The sequence below is a fragment of the Schistocerca cancellata genome, chromosome 4 (genome assembly GCF_023864275.1).
Source record: "Schistocerca cancellata isolate TAMUIC-IGC-003103 chromosome 4, iqSchCanc2.1, whole genome shotgun sequence".
Classification (NCBI taxonomy): Eukaryota; Metazoa; Arthropoda; class Insecta; order Orthoptera; family Acrididae; genus Schistocerca; species Schistocerca cancellata.
The window spans coordinates 533,036,526-533,055,937 of NC_064629.1; the positions used below are offsets into that span (position 1 = coordinate 533,036,526).

A 19,412-nucleotide genomic window follows, 5' to 3' on the forward strand; every position below is an offset into this window, starting at 1 on the left:
GCAGCGGAGTGTGTGCTGATATGAAACTTCCTGGCAGATTAAAACTGTGTGCCAGACCAAGACTCAAACTCGGGACCTTTGCCTTTCGCAGGCAAGTGCTCTACCAACTGAGCTACCCAAGCAACTCGCGACCTGCTTTCAGTGTCAATCCTGCCAGTGCCTCATCTCCTACCACCTTCCAAACTTCACAGCTTGGGTAGCTCAGATGGTAGAGCACTTGCCCACGAAAGGCAAAGGTTCAGTTAGTCTTGGTCCGGCTCACAGTTTTAATCTGCATGTTTTTGTTTTGAATGATCATTCCTGTTATATCCCTGAATATTGACCATTTCTGAAACACCCTGTAAAATTCCCAGGTGACACTTGTCATAGCATGGGGACCAGTTCTTTTTGGATATGTCTAGAAATTGACATGCATTGGTCAGCTAGAGTATTTTTCAGTATTCTTATAAAGCAGTTTCCCTATGAACTGCTACTTACACTTGGTACCAGTTTAAATCATTTTGAAGAGTGCTCACTTCCTGACTAGAACATCATAGCAAGAGTAAATACACATTCCACATCCCTGAATGTTTTGATTCATAATGGCATCCTGTCTTCCTGCCATAATGTATGTGTGAAACCCTGGTCTGACGTAAGAGGGTGCCTGATAGCCCTAATCAGATTAAACATCAAATTATGTAGTTAATATCTTGATTTTTGTTTAGTGTTTTCAGGGAGCAAAGCAATGTGCCAGTTTCACAGCCAACAACCATATGCCTATTCACATTTTATCAACACATAATGCTATTCATACACAGCAAGAAACTGATGATAAATCATTAATTTTTGAAAAAAAAAGGTAAAAGGGGAAGAAAACAGACAAATGTGCTTAATGCCAGCCTCAATGACATGTAGTGAATTTTCAGTTTGTAAGAACTATGAAAGACATGAGAACTAATAGTTCTAGAAAAGTTACTAGCTAACACAAACATGCACATTACATTGTTCATGTCACTGGATGATCTGGACACAGCAAACATGATCTATCATGCTTACGAATGTATAATTTGTAGACTCTTCACTAAAAAATCAAAATTGGCAGATTCTGCTGTTTGAGTTCTATATTGTGCATTTCGATTTTAAGTGAACCTTGTTTCAAAACTACATTGTAATACTGTGTATAATAGCAGTCTATGCTCTGGGTGGAAGGGAGAAATCTCTGTATACAGCTTGGGTTGTCTACTGGATAAGGACTTTTTGAACAAAAAGTTGGAAGTATATATTGGCACAAGATATTCTAAAAAAAAAACCTATATGGGCCCAACTTGGATAGCTTTGGATGTACACCTTGGAAGTAGTACTGTGGAGAAACCTTTGCCATATGTGTTGTGGAGATGTGTTAAGAATCTTCTACATTAAAGTGTAAGATTCAAATCTATTAAAGAAAACAAATGAGTAAAATGTTTTTGAGTTAAATTGTGGAGTTATGCAATAACTATGATAGTATTGCACTTAGCCCCATGTGGCTATTACAGAAAACACACTGTGATATTACAGTAGTCAAATGGTGACTAAGGAAAACATATTGCACTGTGGAAGATTTAGACAGTCGTGTGTGTACTATAGTGTTTCAGTATGTCTTAGTGTGATATCACAATAAGCAAACTAAAGTGCCTTTACTTCCAGGTGCAATTTTGTGGTAGACTAATAGAACTGTGGGCTGGGGAACATTGTTTAAAAACACAAACCTGACAACAATGAAGGCCTACATCCAGTACTCTCAAAAGTATTGCTATTCTGGGAGAAATGTCTGCCAGCGACACACAGGCACTTCTGTTTGATTATATTATTTGCACATAGTCACTTTTGAAATGTGACTAAACATGTCATCTAAATAAATGTTTGTGTAATTTGTGATATTACGGTGTAGTATGCTCTCTGTAACGGCCCTATTGTAAAAACCTTACTTATTTCAGCATCAATTAAAGAAAATGTGTGGAATATGTACAAGCCCAATTAGTAGTATCAGAGGTCTGTGTAGCAGAATCATTTGACTGTCTTCATCTGCTGTAAGTTTTAAAATAGTTCCTTATTTCATCATTCAAAGTATCACTAAATGGCTGCCTAACAGTGTCTTGGTATCTTCGGTAAGACATTGGGCTTGTTTGAGGAGTTGGGTTCAAATCTGCATACAGTAATTTATTTCCTATGGTTTCTCTAAGGTAAATGATAGTTAATTTTAATAGTACACAGCAAATTTATTTCATCTTTGTTTAGTGATCCTCTTCTTTGACATTGTCAGAATGTTAAATCCCAGTACTAGGATGAAAAAATACTAAGATATCATGTTTCACTTTGAGACTTTCTGGCACATTAAAACTGTGTACTGGACTGGGACCTGCTGTTCTTTTCCTATTTGTCATTAAATTAATATTAATTGTTGGCCATCACCCTTCTCAGTGCATTTCTGCACTTGGTTTACATGCTTGCATTGCAGGCTACTGATGTGCACTACTATGAACTGGAATGTGGCAATACATAGTGAAAAGTCCCATTACAGCTGAGACCTAGTTGGCTTTGTTGAATAATATAGTCAGTGAAAGGAGAGTAGTAATGATAGGGGTTTCATAATTCTGCTGGAAGGTATGAACATGCCACTGTTCAAACTAATGGCTAGTGGTTCTTATGCAGTCTCTGTGGCTAGAGTGGCCAGCATTTGCCCCAGTGAACCCAGGTTTCATGCATGTTCTATTTGAAGTGTCTTGTAGGGCCCACTTAGTCTGAAATGGAAAAATTTAGAAAGGGCCTGAAAAAGTATAACATATTTAAAGAGTAATGTAGCAATGCAGTACTACTGCTGCAATGGAGGTAAAAAAGTTAAATGAAATTAGTGTCATTATGGTGTGACATAAGTTTTTTGTATGCTTAACTTTTTGCTTTCATGTTGATTATTTAATTAAATTTAATCCTACGATGTAGGCTTTCACAGCCAGGGTTTATTTCAGTTAACTCTTGGGCTGAGGGGCTATGGTAAATATGTGAAGCTATTCCCGATATTTCATCTCCGGCTCTAAGAAACATCTCTGGTGGTAAAATGGCACAGTTAGCTGGAGGTGAAATGTCAATAGTTTTATAGACCATGGCCTCTCAGCCTTAAAGTTAATGAATTTTGGTTAACTTTCTCAGTACTGAGATAGTCATCCTAGATTGCTTTAAGGTGGCACCAGCATAGTAAAATGTGCATCTGTTTGTGTGGACGAGGCCATTGCAATAAGTGTGAGCAGCAAGTTAAGAAGTTTCATTTTGTGTTACTGGTATGAGTTTTCGACATGAAGTTTAATGAGTAACATGTAAAGGGTCCATGCCATTGCAATGGTTTTAAAATGCCTAAGAGTGAACATGTAAAATTGTCTTCAGGAAAGTGATATTACTGGTAAATTGAGTAGTACATTCTTTGAATTTATGCAGATACTTAAAACAACATTGTTATAAAAATTATTTCGGGTGTGTTGTTCCTCTGGTGTAATTTACTAACAATTTGAATGATTTGTAATTGAAGAGTTGATTGCAACTTATTAGTGTGTGTGTGTGTGTGTGTGTGTGTGTGTGTGTGTGTGTGTGTGTGTGTGTGTGTGTGTGTGTGTTGAAATGTATGTTCAGATATTTTCTGTGCAGAAGTTATAGCGAGAGTTATCCTTTATAAGGAATGTTTAACTGTCTGTGTTCCAGTATTTGTGGTGTTTGTCCAGGAAGTTGACTGGAAATTTAATCCTAAAAATACATTTAAGGTATTTTTCTTGTTACTGTAATTCTGTGATGTGACCAGGTATCCAGTGCAGTATTTATGGAGCATAATTTTGTAGTAAACATTCCATTGGTTCGCATGCTTCCTAGTTTCCAAAAGTTTGGCACAATGTATCTGAACATGTTAAAAGAAACTGAAATGTTAGGTTCTCTCTAAGTTAGTGGATTTGGCTCTTTGTTTTAACACAAAGTTGTTGCACTTGGCGTATAACTCTTTAAACATGTGAAAACTTACCCTTGGTCTGTAAATTTCAGTATTTATCTTACAATTACCAAAAAAAGTGATGGAATTTCATAGTAAAGCATGACTTTGGCAGATTTGTGATATGGAATGTCCTGTAACATTGATGCCAGTATTCAGGTTCCAGTGAGTACAAATGAACTTAGCTGTCTGTAAATGAAACACAGCTTAACATTTATTTTGTAAATTCTAGTTTACAAAAATGTATATTTAAAAAACTCATGGTTGAAACTTCAGTACAAGCAAGATGACAGTGAATTAAAATTTAGAGCATTGTTGAGCCTATAGGATTTATCTGGTTACCTTCAGACTTATATTGGAGATGGTTATTTGTATTAAATTTTGTAATTTTTCCTATCATTGTATAGTTTTATTTACTGTAAGCTAGAGGCCACAACCTCTTCACAATTGGTAGATATTTTATGGTGCTGTACTGAACATAGAAGCCAGCATTTTTATAGACAGTGTTGCACAGCTTCAGTGTGTTCAAAGAAAGCTGCAAGCTGTTATATTAGTCAAGCAAAATTTTGGTCACAAATTTTGATGTTTAATCAGTGACATGATGGCTGCTTGCCTCAAAATAGTTTCCTAAATATTCATTAGGACAACTTTTAATGGTTTCACTTAGTTCTTTAAACATGGATTGTGTGCACATCTTAAAACAATAGTTTTCATTAGTTATTGTGATCCATTGGCTAAGTGTTACGACAAAAAAATTGTCAAGAGTATGAAAGAGCTGCTCACAAAGGTTAAAACAGTGCATTTTTGACATTTTACAGTTGATGATGCACAGAATTATCTACCCAAATTACTGACTGGCTTAAATGTTATGCATATTGTAAAGGTTGTGGTCATAAATTATTTCAACCTAATTTGTTGGAAACTGAATGGTGCCTGCACCCTATTTGTCTGCCCTTGACATTTTTAATGAGTATGTACATTTTTTGAATCATGTTGTGATTTTTAAATTGTGTAATAAACTAATTGATCATTTTTGTTTTTTTATTGGCACATACACTTACACTATGCTCCTTTTTAGCATGAGGCAGCAGGAAGATTTTTAAATAATGCTTCAAAAGTCAAATTAAATGCTTCCTTCACAGTAGAAAGTTAACTGGAACCTGTTTTTTATAGAGACTTAATTTCTTATATGTAATTCACTCTGTAGTGTACAAAGAAGAAAAATAAATGGACTGAATTTCTAACGAAGGAGTCATTTAGAAGGGAGGGTTATAATTTTGTGAAATTCTTCAGCTGTCTTGGATACATCAGAAAAACTCAATGTGGGCCCACATGCACATGGTTTACAATTTCACTAGTTATAAAAAATGGGAAGTGATTTTAAAACAGCTTTAATATCTAAGCAATACTAAATTAAATCACAACTTGACTAGCAGTAACTACACATTAATCAGTCGAGACTACACTGAGGTAGCTTTACAGTCCTTAGCTCTTGCATTTGCTTCCTGGTTCTTACTTCTGCATCCCAAGAGCCACCTCATTAACAGAACGTTTGGAGTCTCAAAAGTCAGGGACAAAACAAATGCACAAAAGAAAGACACACCTACATGGCCAAAGAAGTAAGCAGCCTGAAAAGAAAGGAATCAAGTTAGTTAGTTTAGCTTCATATTAAGCCGGAAAAAGCATATACAATACTTACCAGCGGTAAAAACTCGACATGCATGGCAGTTTCGCTGTCTAGGTACATGGAATTCATAAGCAGTGGGTTCAGGAGGTAAACACAGTACGTTAAACGGCTGAGTGGTATCCATCCTCTAAACGATAATATAGAGTTGATGATGCCTGAAATCAAAATTGGGTAATAAGATACGTCAAAATACTTGGCAGTGTCAACTTACAAACTTAACAATTTTTAAAGTGTGCTGAAGTTACTTGAAGCACTGCAAATAAAATTAAGAACATAATTTCTTGTGCATAAGTTTAAAGGATGAGATGGGTACAGCTGTTAGTTATCCATTCTTTATGCTTTGTACCATATAAATCTTAGGTCTCTAATGACCTTTCTTGGCGGAATGTGAAACTCGTGTGCTTATTCTGTCTCGAACTATTGCTTGTTTGATGTGTGTACATAAACTGATCACTTTTCTTAAAAGAATGTGTGGTAAAAGTTAAGTTTTCACAGGGGGGGAGAAAAAAACCACTTTGACAAATGTTACATTTGTGATGTTCAGATTTTTATATACCAGCATTGTTTGTGCAGCATGCTATTATGATCCATGAGATTCCCAGTGCCCATGCAGTTCTACTTAGAGCCACATAAAGTGCTGCTGCAATAACCGGGATATTACGATTGTAGAGACCAAATAATGTGATCACATTGAAAGTGGATCCTAGAAGCCATGCCATTAGCAGTGTTCTCTGAAACAAAATTTAAAACAATTTCACACATTTTGTTCTTCAGTTGACTGAAGATATTTTGCAATTTCATTCATTTAATTGGATTTATAGTGAGCTGTCCAGTTTGCATGATCTTAACACAAGTTACATCCATTTAAAAAGAAATTGCTACATTATGGGAGAAAAAGTAAATTGAAAGTAAAATATACTTCAGCTGTTTAGGCACTCAATAGGCAAGCTGTTAATACTCAAACCAATCTAAGTAATTTTCTTATCAACACTGCTGGAGGATACTAGCTCTTCTCAACTTTTCCTAAAAAAATTGTTGGAATTTTGTTTGGAAGCAAATACTTCTGGGGGAGGAGACAATGATGATTAGTGTTAAAAAGGCCCACTGATGATGTTATTAGAGAAGGGACACAAGCCTAGTTCAGGGAAGGTTGAAGAAGGAAGGTAGCCATGCCCTTTTGAAGGAGCCATCCCAGCATTTACCCTCAGCAATTTAGGGAAATCATAAATACTTCAGTTATTAAAATGCTTTGAACAACCTTTGGCATTATATTAAGAAAATACAATGTAACTCTCAACCCTTCAGAAAGTAGTCTTGGCATTTAAATATCCAACAAGTGAAGAAGTAAACAAATGGTCTTTTAATAAATGTTATTGAAAAGATACTAATCATTATTTATATTGTAATTTTCATACATTATTTACATTCTCAGACTATTATCTTAGTTGATATAGTCCCTAGGTTAGTCACCACTCAATATTTAATATTTTACATTTGATACTCTGCAGCTCACACAGATCTCAGGAACCTCATTTTTGACTAACAAAATATTGACATTGGTGGCAGAAGATTTATTTTATATTCATTATGCTAGACCAGTGTTGTTGGGTCATGTGCCCTTGAGTGATAAAACTGTATTATGTTGTAGGAACAGCCTTTAAAACATGCTGCAAACAATTGTGTGTACATCTGGCATTATGTGAATGGTGGCCAGCAGCAAGAATGTCCACTTGATAAGAGGTGAAACATTTTTTTTTATTCAGTGCTTTCAAGGAAAAGCATGTGTTGAATTTCATGTAGAAAAGGATATAAAGTGTATCTTAACATTAGTATCAAATAAGCTGCTATATTTACCTTCTTCAGTATGAGCTTCCCTTTCAAATAAATAACAATGTAGCCAGTAGCTACTCCAACTAGATGTGGTCCAATGCGTGTCCAAGGTGGATCGTACAAGGTACTAAGCATTGCAAATTGTTGATCTAACCTATACACAAAATCTGATGGGTTAAAGACAATGAAACACGAGAAAAGTTTAGTACAAAATTTTGCACAGTGATGGCATATACTTACACAGGAATATAACTGTTGATATATGATGAGTAGAAAGTTACTGCTGATGAAGCAACAATTAGTGATCCAAGAATAATAGCACTCAGCAAGAAGTAGCTGGAAAAAATTTAAGTAGCTGTTGATAATGTTTGTAAACTGTTAGCACATTCTTCCAAAAGAAAGTGGAAACAACTGAATCATAGCTCCATGACACTGTTACAAAAATTGTTTAAACCAAGTTGATTTAAGATGAATTTGGAATGTCTCAGCAATTTGTTTCCTTTCCACACACATCACTTAAGAACAAATAATGAATGACTTAATTCTCTTTGCTAGTTTTGTTGGGAATTTGTGGGGTTATTATGTATGACACTATAGCAAGAGTAGTTACTCATAGGTTTCATCACAGACTCACTCTCCTTCGCATTTCTTCAGAAGCTTCAAACACACCCCAAGTTAGGTACGTTAATACAGTAAAAGAAAATTTGAATTTCACACATCCTTGCAGTATGGGTAATTTTTTTGATTTCACTCTAAATTTGTTTGGCTAACTTGACTGGATAGTATTTGATACATTATCTGGTGGTCTGCTGGCAAGTATCAGCCTTTACTGTGAGGGATGTAAGGATCTGTTCCCAATGTTGATTTAAAATTTCACTGAAAAATCTTTTGTTGAGGGCACATAGGTTCTCTGAGAGAGTTTGTCAGCAGTTGTTACAGAGATAAATGTTAGCAAAATATCATTTGTTTTGACATTATTGCAGTGTTCTCAGTGGGCTCTTTTTATTTAATGATTTTATTTTGTCACAGTTTCTGAGGCATTCTTTCGACTACTATCAGATCTTTTGGTACCATATTATGTCATTTGCAGATATTTCATGAGTGGAGTGGAAACTGATTGGTTGTTAATGGTATGGTTCCTTCCTGATGTACTTGTTTTTAGTGGGGTTAGTTTTTTCTCATGTTGTATTTTCTGAATGTTAGAGGATACTCAACAAAACTTTTTGTAGATTTTCAAAACTCTTCAGAACTGGGGGCAAAACCGCACAATAACCCTGGGTTCAGTGTGGGGTGACAGTGGGGTCTCCGTCATTTCTAGGTCCTCAGTTCAATACATACATACAATACATAGTTTCTCACTGAGAGTTATGAAAGATTTTGAAAATGCAATAATGCTTGAAAGCATATGATGGAACTAGAATACTTGAAATCATTTAAAGTTGTCAATGAGGGGCAAAACATGGGGCCAACACAGATGGCTACTTCTGTGTAAGCTGTATGGAGTCTGCTTGACACTGAAGGATGATATACAGGGTGAAAAGTATTTAAACCAACAAACTCTGGGAGGCTGTAGGGGACATCAAAACAAATATTTTTTCCTAACGTCATTTTTTCCTATAAATAGTATTTAAACCGGTAGAGGAAGATTTCTCTGGCAGCAAATTAATTAAACCAACAAACACTTTTCCATTTTTTTATGACCAAGAGACCACACATCAACACAACCCAATTTCAATTACAGTAGATTTTCAAAAAATGTGGGTTATCCTCACTCCAAACATGCCCCTTGTGCATGCTGAAGACTCCATCACGCCCGAATGTTGCTTCATCAGTAAACAACACAGAAGATGGAAATGTAGGATGCATTTCACACTGTTCCAGGTACCACTGCGAAAACTGTGCTCTGGGTGGATAATCACCTGGTTCTAGGTTGTGGACACGTTGTAAGAGAAATGGACGTAACAATTGCTCTCGAAGGACTGTTCTTACATTTGTCTGATTCGTCCCCATGTTAGGTGCAATTGCACGAGTGCTGATTGAAGGATCCCACTCCACATGCTGCAAGACAGCTTCCTCAAATTGCAGCATTCTTACCTTACGATGGCGTCCCTGTCCAGGTAATCTGCTGAAGGACCCGGTCTGACGCAGACATTGGTACACAGCAGCAAAGGTCGTATTATGCGGGATACGGCGATTAGAATATTGTTGATAAACCCGCTGTGCAGATCGTCTGTTGTGGTGCGCTATGTAGTACGCACCAACCATATCAGTGTAATCACTCCAGGTGTATCGCTCCATTAGTAAACAGAGACAATGCACTACTACACTGGCGGACAGCAGTTGCCTACAACTGAAGAGCGTAATACGCCCTCTGACAACTGAATATCGTAATATGGCATCCAACAGTTTAAATAATCCTCATAGGAAAAAATGACATTAGGGAAAAATATTTGTTTTGATGCCCCCTACAACCTCCCAGAGTATGTCGGTTTAAATACTTTTCACCCTGTATTTCAGTGTTGGGTGACGTGAAGATTGTCCTTGAGGTCTCCTTATAAAGTATAAGATACACAGGAACTGAAAGCAATTTAGTTCGTGGACTGCAGAAATCCCATTTTTCAGTTTCTTGGTGAATGAAAAAATATTGTGGACTGAACAGAGTTGACCACCCAGTGGCAGAACACATTGCTTAGCACAACATACTAAAATTCAATGATTGCTTCACAATCTGTGCCCTCTGGATCCTCCACCCCACCCAGAACCAATTTTTGTGAACTACGTAGCTGGGAGTTATCCTGGAAACACATCCCCCGTTCTCGTAATGTCTCTTGGTGTCAATCTTTGCTAGCCCACACCCTCTACTCATGTCTCCCCTTCCTCTGTACTGTCACCTTCTCCCAAATTCACTCCACCATGTCTCCATTGTGTGTGCGTACTCAAGCTCATTAAAGGTTTTGTCCAAAAGCTAGCATAGTTTTCTTTATTTCTTTGTGAGCCTTTTGAGGACTTGATTCTTCTGCTATTCAGAGGACTGCCTCCTTTATTCAAAAATATTTACATTCTGCCAGAACGTTCCTTGCCATAAATATTGTCGGCAGTTTGTTAAATGTCATTTTAACATGTTGACTGCCATGTGGCTGACACCAGCCACAGCGGAACTGCCCACCTAAAGCCACGTGTCCACACACACAGCTGCAGTAGAACCTTGCACTGTGTGCCTGGCCTGGCAGTGAAACATCCGTAAGTGTGTAGCAGTCAATGTGTTAAAGGACAAGGTGCACATCTCTCTTCACTGAAGTGCAAATGCATGCAGGAATACACCCCTCCAGTTAGGAAACCCCTTTTTATCTATTAATAGTCAACAGCACGAGTTCAGTATGTCTTCCATTGTCGTTTATTAAACAGATTAGTTTTCTCTCACTTAACAGTGCAACATTTGGGTGTAATGCCTCTTAGGAAGGAAGGCCTTAGGGTTTGAACACTATTCAGCCATGGGGTGTATGTAGTTCTGTTTTGGCTCTATTTATTTCTTTTTCTGAGGGGAGCGGGGCTACTTATTTCTTCCAATTGGGAATTTATTTGCAGGAAGTTTGGGGCACAGGTCCAGTATTCACCTTATAGCCTAAGGAAAACCTGCAAAACCCAGCCAGGGCTGCTGGTGTTGACAGCTTTTGCTTCTCATAGTGCTTCACTGTGGAGGTGCTATGTTGTTTTGTTTTGTCTTCTCAGCACTTCGATGTTCCTGCTGTCTTGCGCTTTGGGACAGGCCTATCTTCTGTGGTAGCGATAGGGCTGGCAGTGGCATTGTTCTTCTTGTTCTTGTCTCCTCATTTTGAGTTCACTATGAAATTTGGGTTGTTCAGCCTCTTTTCTTCGCCAGACTTCGAGCCAGTTGCACTGATTTGTGTTGTCTCGATCCTCCACCCTCGGGGCTGTTCTGTCTAGCACCTCATTGTTGACTAAGCTGTCATGCCAGTTGACAAACTCCCTAGTTTATAACTCGTGGTCTTCTTGGTTTGCAACAACACCGGTCATTTTTATGGCACGGTTGGTCACCATTCTCCTCTTCTTTGTCGTGGTCTGCGCTTGCGGTGAGCGGGCTTCCGTTTGGGATGCCGCTTCAATGCCCATTTATGTGGTCAACTGTGATGCTCACGAATCCACTTGCAGTCGGGGACAGGACTGCTTCCATCTCAGTGTGGAGCACCATCTGGAAGTGGGATACTACTTCTTCCAGAGAGGTGACGATGTCCATTTGCACCCCCCCCCCACCCCCCCATGCCACTGGTGGGCGGGGAGGGTGGGTGGGTGCCTGGAGGTGGGGCTGCTGTTGTTATGTGCCAGAGATGAGGCAGCGGTCTTGCTGACTTTTCGTCTCCTCCTGCGTTACTTCTTACGTTGCTTCGGCTCTCCGGACATCGCCTTGTTTGTGTTGCTATGGCCAGCAAAGGCTCTAAGGCCATGCCAGCTGGTGACGTGTTGCTCGCTGCAGTGGGTGCACGCCGGGGGCCTTCTCTTTTCCATGGGCAGGTGTGGCTGGTATGCTTGCCGGCGCATTTAACGCATACTGGCTGGTTGCAGCAGTACTTTGCCACATGGCCTTCCTGCTGACACTTGAAGCACTGTGGCTTAAGTGTCAAGTCCCGCTGGTAATGGTTCCACTTGCACATTGAAGCTCATGAGCTTACAGCTCATAGAATTGCTCTGCTTCTTCCCCTTCTCTGTTGCTCCATGGCTGCGTTTATGGCCAGAATGAAGAGGGGCAGCTTCCTCCTGTTTGTCCAATTGTGTAGTTGGACAGCCACCTCTCCGAACCAAGCTCGCTGCAGTCCTCTGCAGACCATGTCTTCACTGCATAGCCATGGTAACCCTTGTAGGTGTGCCTTAACTGCCGATGGTCTCTTGGTTTGTGCTTGATGCTGGTCTTGCCCTTTGTTTCGTCTTCTAACTTGCTGAGAAATTCCAGCCAATCTTCTCCTTGGTATCAGATGAAGATTGGCAGTGTCAGAGTTTTTCTGCCTACCGTCTTCTCTGCGGCCACTGATTAACATCCTCATCATTAATTTTTTTATATCTACACCTATTGGCTGCATGCAATTTGTCTGCAGATATTTATGCTGTTTGTGAACATGTATTTTGTTTTTAACATTTTAAGTGTGTATTATGGGGAGTGGAGAACCTCTGTGGCAAAATGTAAACAAAAATAAACTAGATGTCTTTCTGAATCTTAACTGGCATGCTAGACTGTAGTTATTGCTACAAAATGCAAGATGGATTTAGTTTGTTTGTTTAGACTTTGGCCCAAATAGTCGCACAGCTGGTGATTGCCATGAGTCTTGGTAAATATATTACACATATCAGAGTGTAGCTTTAACATATTGTGTTTTAAGACATGTTTGTGGTGACACAAATGTATGAAAAGTGAGAGTATGGGCAGACTTATGATACTACAATGAAAGATCTATGAAAGGTATTTGAAAGACAGTTACCATAGAAAAATATTGGTGGAAGGAGGTTTTTTCCCCCCTCAATACCAGCTTGTTATGTTTACAGTAGTAAAAGTCTGCAACAAATGGTGTCAAACTTTTTTTATTTCCTTATTTTATGTTAAAAATTATGCATTTCATCAGTTAACTCAGCCAAGCAGCTTTAAATGCAGTTGGAGCATGTTTTAAAAGCATGAAAAATGGCAGATAAGGGATTAACAGCGTAATGCATGTAAGCACGAAAAGAGCAAAATGCAATGACAGCACATAGAAAAACATTGCTGAGACATTTAGAATAAATCATTCTCTGAAAGTGGGGAAACATTTCAGTTCAATATTTGTAATATGGAAGCATTTAAATTTATGCATAGAGGGAAATGAGCCTAAAGGGAGACATATTTTATTCCAGTAAATGAAAACTGTGATTGGGAATGTAAGGCATGAAGTAACAAGGCAGAATAATAACAGGGAGAGAAGTGCATGATGATTTATAAAATTTTTTTAAACAAATGCACTATTCTTTTAATAAAGACTGCACAATGTGCTGGTTAGGTTGTGTAGAATTAACTTTCAATGAATAGTGTTGATTAGATAAAAGGTTTTAGTAAGATAATCACTGTAGGCAGAAAAATGACTACGTAGTAAACGAATATCAATGTCTGAAAACAAATACAAAATCAAACCTCCTTTATTTGCTGCATTGTTTATCAATTGGTAAAAACATACAACACACAAGCTGATGTTTGGAAAGGTAGCCATTCTGCATCTATAATAATTTACAAATCACTGTGGAATGTGGTGATTAGGAAGACATGACTGCTTAAATGCCTCTGGGCCTACTGCAGTTAGTCTTATTTGTCTTTGTAATCCCTACGAGTGATAGGTACTACACAATATTATTGCACATGGCCTGCAGTGGTTGTTACTGGAGACACATGGTGACGTTATAGTAAACAAGTGGAGTGGTGACTAAGGAATACACTTTGCACGGTGAATGCATTCAGGACAGTTGTGCTTATAACAGCAAGTGGTTCAGCATGTCATCATGAGAAAACTAGTGTAAGCTGACTGAAGTGTCCTCACTCCCAGTTGCAATAATATTGTGGTCGACCAATACTGTGGTCTTAGATTCATCACTTAATGTTGGCTCTAGAAACTTTCAAGGAAGCTTGCATGTGCTAATTAGCATCTTCCTGAAGAATGTGCCAGTTCAGTTCTTTCAGCATCTCTGTGACACTCTCCCAAGGGTCAAACAAACCTGTGACCATTCATGTCAGCCTTCTCTACACATGCTCCTGTTTGCTTCCATTTGCTGACCTGTCCAGTTAGCTGAGTTCATTAAAGTGCCTGCTTCCTGAAAGCAGGGAGGTGTGCTGGCCCTGGACCAACCTCATTGATTAACATGTTGACTACCTTGTGGCCACCGCCAGCCCAGCAGAGCCTTAAACCGTGTACCTGCCCCGGCTTGGTGGTGAAACATCCATCAATAAGCATGTTGCAGCCAGTATGTTAATGACAAGGGCTGATGTACCGACCAACCTGGAAGTGGTTTTTAGGCAGTTCTGCATATCTACAGAGGTAAATACTGGGCTAGTTCTACCACACAAAACTTTTAGTACGAGAAATGCTGTTCATCCAGACCATAAGTTAACTACATTCAGCATGCAGTTATATGAGCTTAGTTTATGGTGATCTTAGTGCCTTAATGTTAAATTTCTCTTTTTATTTTCGTAATTCACTCTAAAACAAGCTTAAAAGTACAAGAATCATCACTCTTAAGGCTAGTCTGAATACTAGTGTTGTATTATACAATTCTTCCTACAATTTGAGAGCTGATCATCTTAGCCTTTAGAATCGCCTGTAAACCTATCATCATTGTGTTGTGTACTTGCAGCAGAGAGGTGAAGTGGGGTGAGAGCCATTGATAAGACATTGAGAAAGCTAGTCTACAAGTTCCACTTGTGCTCACAAGACTTACTAACATTCAATCTTAATTTATCAATCTTAAAACACTGTATAATGCCGGAAGTTAGCAGATGTGACATCCATTCTACCAGACTGCCCAGCATAAGCCAAGGCAGTTCCAGCTGCAATGATTTCAAGTTAATACTTGCTGAATTTTATAAGGTGTTGTGGTAATTTCATGACAGATGAACGAGGTGCCCACACCAACCTTACTGCATTTCCCTGAGCCTTTCCTTGTTTACTCTTAGTCATTTGAAACAGAAGTGTCGCAGTTTATTTTCATACCTCTTTTAATTTATAAACAGTTGTGCATAAAAATAAAAATAAAAAAACTTAACAGCTTCTTTCGATCACTTTCTTATTTAAGTTTAGCAATCTCGGTTCCACATAAAGCTAGAAAGTTGAACTTTAGCTCAATTATGGTCAAAGATTGATGTATAGAACCACATGTTAAAAAAAAAAAAAAGAAAAAAGAGAGAGTTAAAACAGAAACTGGGATGTAAAATAAATTTTTAGAATGGGTTTAGGAAAAGAATGTTTCTTGATTTCATCAAATGTATAATGTTCCTCATTCAGCAACGAAATTGTCCAGCATGTTTCAACTTGGGACTATTATGAGAGTAATCATCATCATACTTCCTCTTTGCTTTCTCCTTGCACTCTAGTTTTGAACTATTTGCTTCATTATTTCAAAGAGGCAAGGGAAGTGACAGGAGCTGTATTTGACAGAACAAATGTTTATTCATGCTGTGTTTAATTTTATATGATGACTGGTGGGCTACTGGTGATACTGTGGGTTACACATTTAGTGCCAAAGACACGGATGAGCATGATACGACATAACATCAGCTTGTAATGAAAATCTCGAATCCTAGAAAAGTCACGCATGGTTGTCTCACTTAATATGGTTGCCTAACAATGTATGTGGTTTCTTTTTTCCTTCACCAGAGCACAGCGCATAAACCATTACCTCTTGATGTCTTACTAGCAGTTGAAATTCAAGGTTTGCACCTAACAATGCAATAAAAATAGTTTCGTTCTGTTTCTGAGATACAAAGTGTTTACATTCTATGTCGATGAGAGGTGAAAAAATAACAAACATTTTACATCTACAACAGTTGTTAAGAACAACAAAGAGACAGTTGTGGACAAGTGCATGCTATTATAAGCATTTTATCCGCAATCTTTCAACAGTGTCAGCAGCTAAGGGTTTACTAGTGTTTCTCAAGAACTAATCAACAATGGTGTCAAATACAGCTCGGTGAGTGCACAAGAGATTTTATCTTATCCAAGAACCATGTCATGACATATTCAAGATCTAACCGTTGAAGAGAAACATATGATCATGTTTAAACTCAAAGATGCCATTGATCGGAATGAGTGTGTTGTGATGTGAGTGATTTTTGAATGGAAAATTATCGGAAGATATACTATCTTACTGTCACATGCAGTGGTGTTTGATTCTTAAGGACAGGTGGGAACTGCACTTCCCACAGCTAAGTTTCTAGATATTACAAAAAGGAGTGGACACATTCTTACATAGTTCAATGACAAGATGTCTGAGGTAGATATAACTGATTTGAAATTAAGTTCAGTTGTATTTTTAATGGATCCAGAGCTGAATGTAAATAAAGCACCTCAACATCACAATCATATTCCATATGCAAAGCACTTGCATAAACACAGCATTAAGGCATACTTTACGTGCAGGGTTCCTTAGAAAAGAGCTACCTGATGTTAATAACTCCATACAGTGTGCAAAGTATCAGCCTGATGTAGTGAAAAGCACAATTACATTCCTGAAATGTTTAGCAGAAGAATGAAACAAAACTGACCCTGCCTTTTGTACAGCCATGGGCATTTAGTTTATTACACTCTTGCTTAGACGAAACAGAACATCTTGAACAATTAGAGGCAGGTGTTCATATTCATAGGACATGTACATTAGTATCTTCTGCAGAACTAATTAGTATTTGAACCATGTCGGTCCGCGGATTCAAGATCAACATCGATATTGTAGCACACCACCACCTACCAGTAAAATGTGCCTGCGGCTATCATGGTCACTATAAACCGAAAGTAATGGATCATTGTGACTTGAGCCGATGTGCCCGAAGCCTTGCAAATAAGTGCGAACCGTACCATCAAATCAGTGAGTTTGAAAGAGGGCGCGTTATTGGCATGAGAGAACGTGATGCATCCATCCGGGAAACTGCTGCTCATGTGGGACAAAGTGTTTCAGCAGTGCAACAGGTGTGTGCAGAATGGTTCATGGAAGGCCGTGGAACATGGCGAGATGGGTCAACAGCACCAACACCTCATCCAAATGGCATTGCAGGACAGATCTGTGGCCTCCTTGGCTCTGGCGCAACAGCGGAACAGTGTAACACATTGTACACTATCAGGGGTGACAGTCTGTCACTGTTTACTATGGCATGTATTATGTGCATGTCACCCACTTCTCCGCCTACCTTTGACAAATGTGCAGAAACATGATAGACCACAATGGTGTGTTGAAGGACACCACTGGGGACAGGAATGACATCAGATAGTGTCTTTAGACAAATCCAGGTTCTGTTTCTTTGAAAATGATGGCTACATTTTGGTTTACCGCAGACGAGGGGAGGGGCATCAGGGTGAGTGCACTCACACAAGACACACAATGCCAACTCGAGGCCTTATGGTGTGGGATGCTATTGGGTACGACCACAAATCACAGTTAGTGTGTGTCCAGTGCACTGTGACCAGCATAAATGATATACTGCGACCCATAGCTGTACCCTTCTGCACAACACCCCTGATGACAATTTTCAGCAAGATAATTCATGACCACATGCTGCACGAACACGTGCCTTCTTGGTCTCACAGGACGTCTGTCTTTTGCCCCAGCCCCCAGTCACCAGACTCGTCGCCAATCAAAAATTGTGGGATATGGTGAAACAACGGGTGGAGCACTGTGGCCCAATGCCAACCACCAAAGATGAACTTTGCAACTAGGTTAATACAGACAGCATGGATGGTTATACCAATGGATGCCATTTGCATCTTATGCATGTCATGCTATCATGTATGGAACAAGTTATCTGGGCCCATGGTGGACCCTGTGCCTACCAGGCAACAGGACACATGCTGAACCGAGGTGACTGAAATGCTATTCATTTTTGCAGAACATACTAATGTACATGTCCTGTGAATATGAAAGTCCTATCTCTAGTCATTCTAGGTTTTCTGCTTTTTTCTGAATATGAATGTAGATTGATGCCAAGTAAAGATGACAATGCGATACTGAAATTGCTGAAAGGCAATGCAGAAAACCTATTTTCTTCACTTAGATTAAAAAGTTGTTAATGAAATACAAGATTTTCACTACACAGCTACATTTTTAATCCCTATTTCAACAAACTCCTCATCCAGAGAGAGAATAAAAAAAATAATAATAAAAAAAACACACGTATCAAACTGTTTATCAGAACCTAGATAGCGTAGCTGTGGCAGGAGACAAAGAACATCTCATGCCCTCTCTCCCGTGTACAAGTTTTGGAGCTGGCATTCATGAACTTCTAAACTTAAAGATGAACTTGACAGGTATTTGAACATGCATGGCCCTGAATGATTGTTTCAAGAAAGTGTTGTCTTGGTGGAAGTACAATGACTGTGCTTTGTCTGACAAAGAAGTCCTATTTTTTCACATCAGCAGCACCACGAATGAAAGACATTCTAGCAGGGCAGGCCTACTTGTACCAGAGAAGGGCAGGTCTATCAGTCCAATTCTGGTCGATGGTATTTTGCTAAATCATAGCAATAATAGGGAAAAATGGATTACGTAATGAAGACAATCAGTCTTAGGGGATGAAACTGAAAGCATCCATGTAAATAGCCTATGCTTACATAACATATATGTCATACATGGAATAAGAACAGTGGTTGTAGAAAGATTCTAACCGACATGAACAGGAGATCAGTGTGTTATACCTCTTCCTCGTGATAGTCGTTTCAATCCCAGAGGAATTGCTGCTGACTATGACTGCAAGTCCATCTCAACAGGTTTAAGAGAGATTCCAAAGGGAACTGAACTGCATGCAATGGACATTTGGAGTGAGGTACCTCATGAGAGGTCATTACTCACAGCAGAACGTGCAGCTGCAAGTCTTCAGTGGGCCAAATAACACTGAAATTGGGTGGTTTCTGAATGGAGTTGTGTAGTATGATCTGACTATTTGTAATTCAGCCTCTTTTTAAGTTATGCAAGGTTCTGAGCGCACCAATGGTCCAGTGAGGCATTTAGCTTGGAGGATGTAGTTCAGCTCTTAGGTGGTTCTGTGATGTTTTGGGAGTAATTTTCGTGTCATGACTTGGGCTCACACGTACACAAGTTTGCGTGCAAGACTGATTATTTCCTGTTATTTCTTGTAAATTTTGATATAGATTGCTGTGCTTCCAATAATGTTATCAAAAATGA

At 38.8% G+C, this 19,412-nt stretch overlaps 1 protein-coding gene across 1 annotated transcript in view; it reads right to left on the reverse strand.

The window, feature by feature from the left end:
* Positions 1–3,461: 3,461 nt before the first annotated feature.
* LOC126184313 (nose resistant to fluoxetine protein 6-like) overlaps positions 3,462–19,412 on the reverse strand; it is a 331,804-nt gene continuing 315,853 nt past the window's right edge. The window contains exons 11-15 of the mRNA XM_049926689.1: positions 7,743–7,838; positions 7,527–7,656; positions 6,229–6,403; positions 5,685–5,827; positions 3,462–5,613 (exon numbers count right to left, since the gene is read on the reverse strand). Of these exons, the coding sequence (XP_049782646.1) occupies positions 5,446–5,613; positions 5,685–5,827; positions 6,229–6,403; positions 7,527–7,656; positions 7,743–7,838 (712 nt within the window). The 3' untranslated portion in view covers positions 3,462–5,445. The remainder of the gene's footprint in view (positions 5,614–5,684; positions 5,828–6,228; positions 6,404–7,526; positions 7,657–7,742; positions 7,839–19,412) is intronic.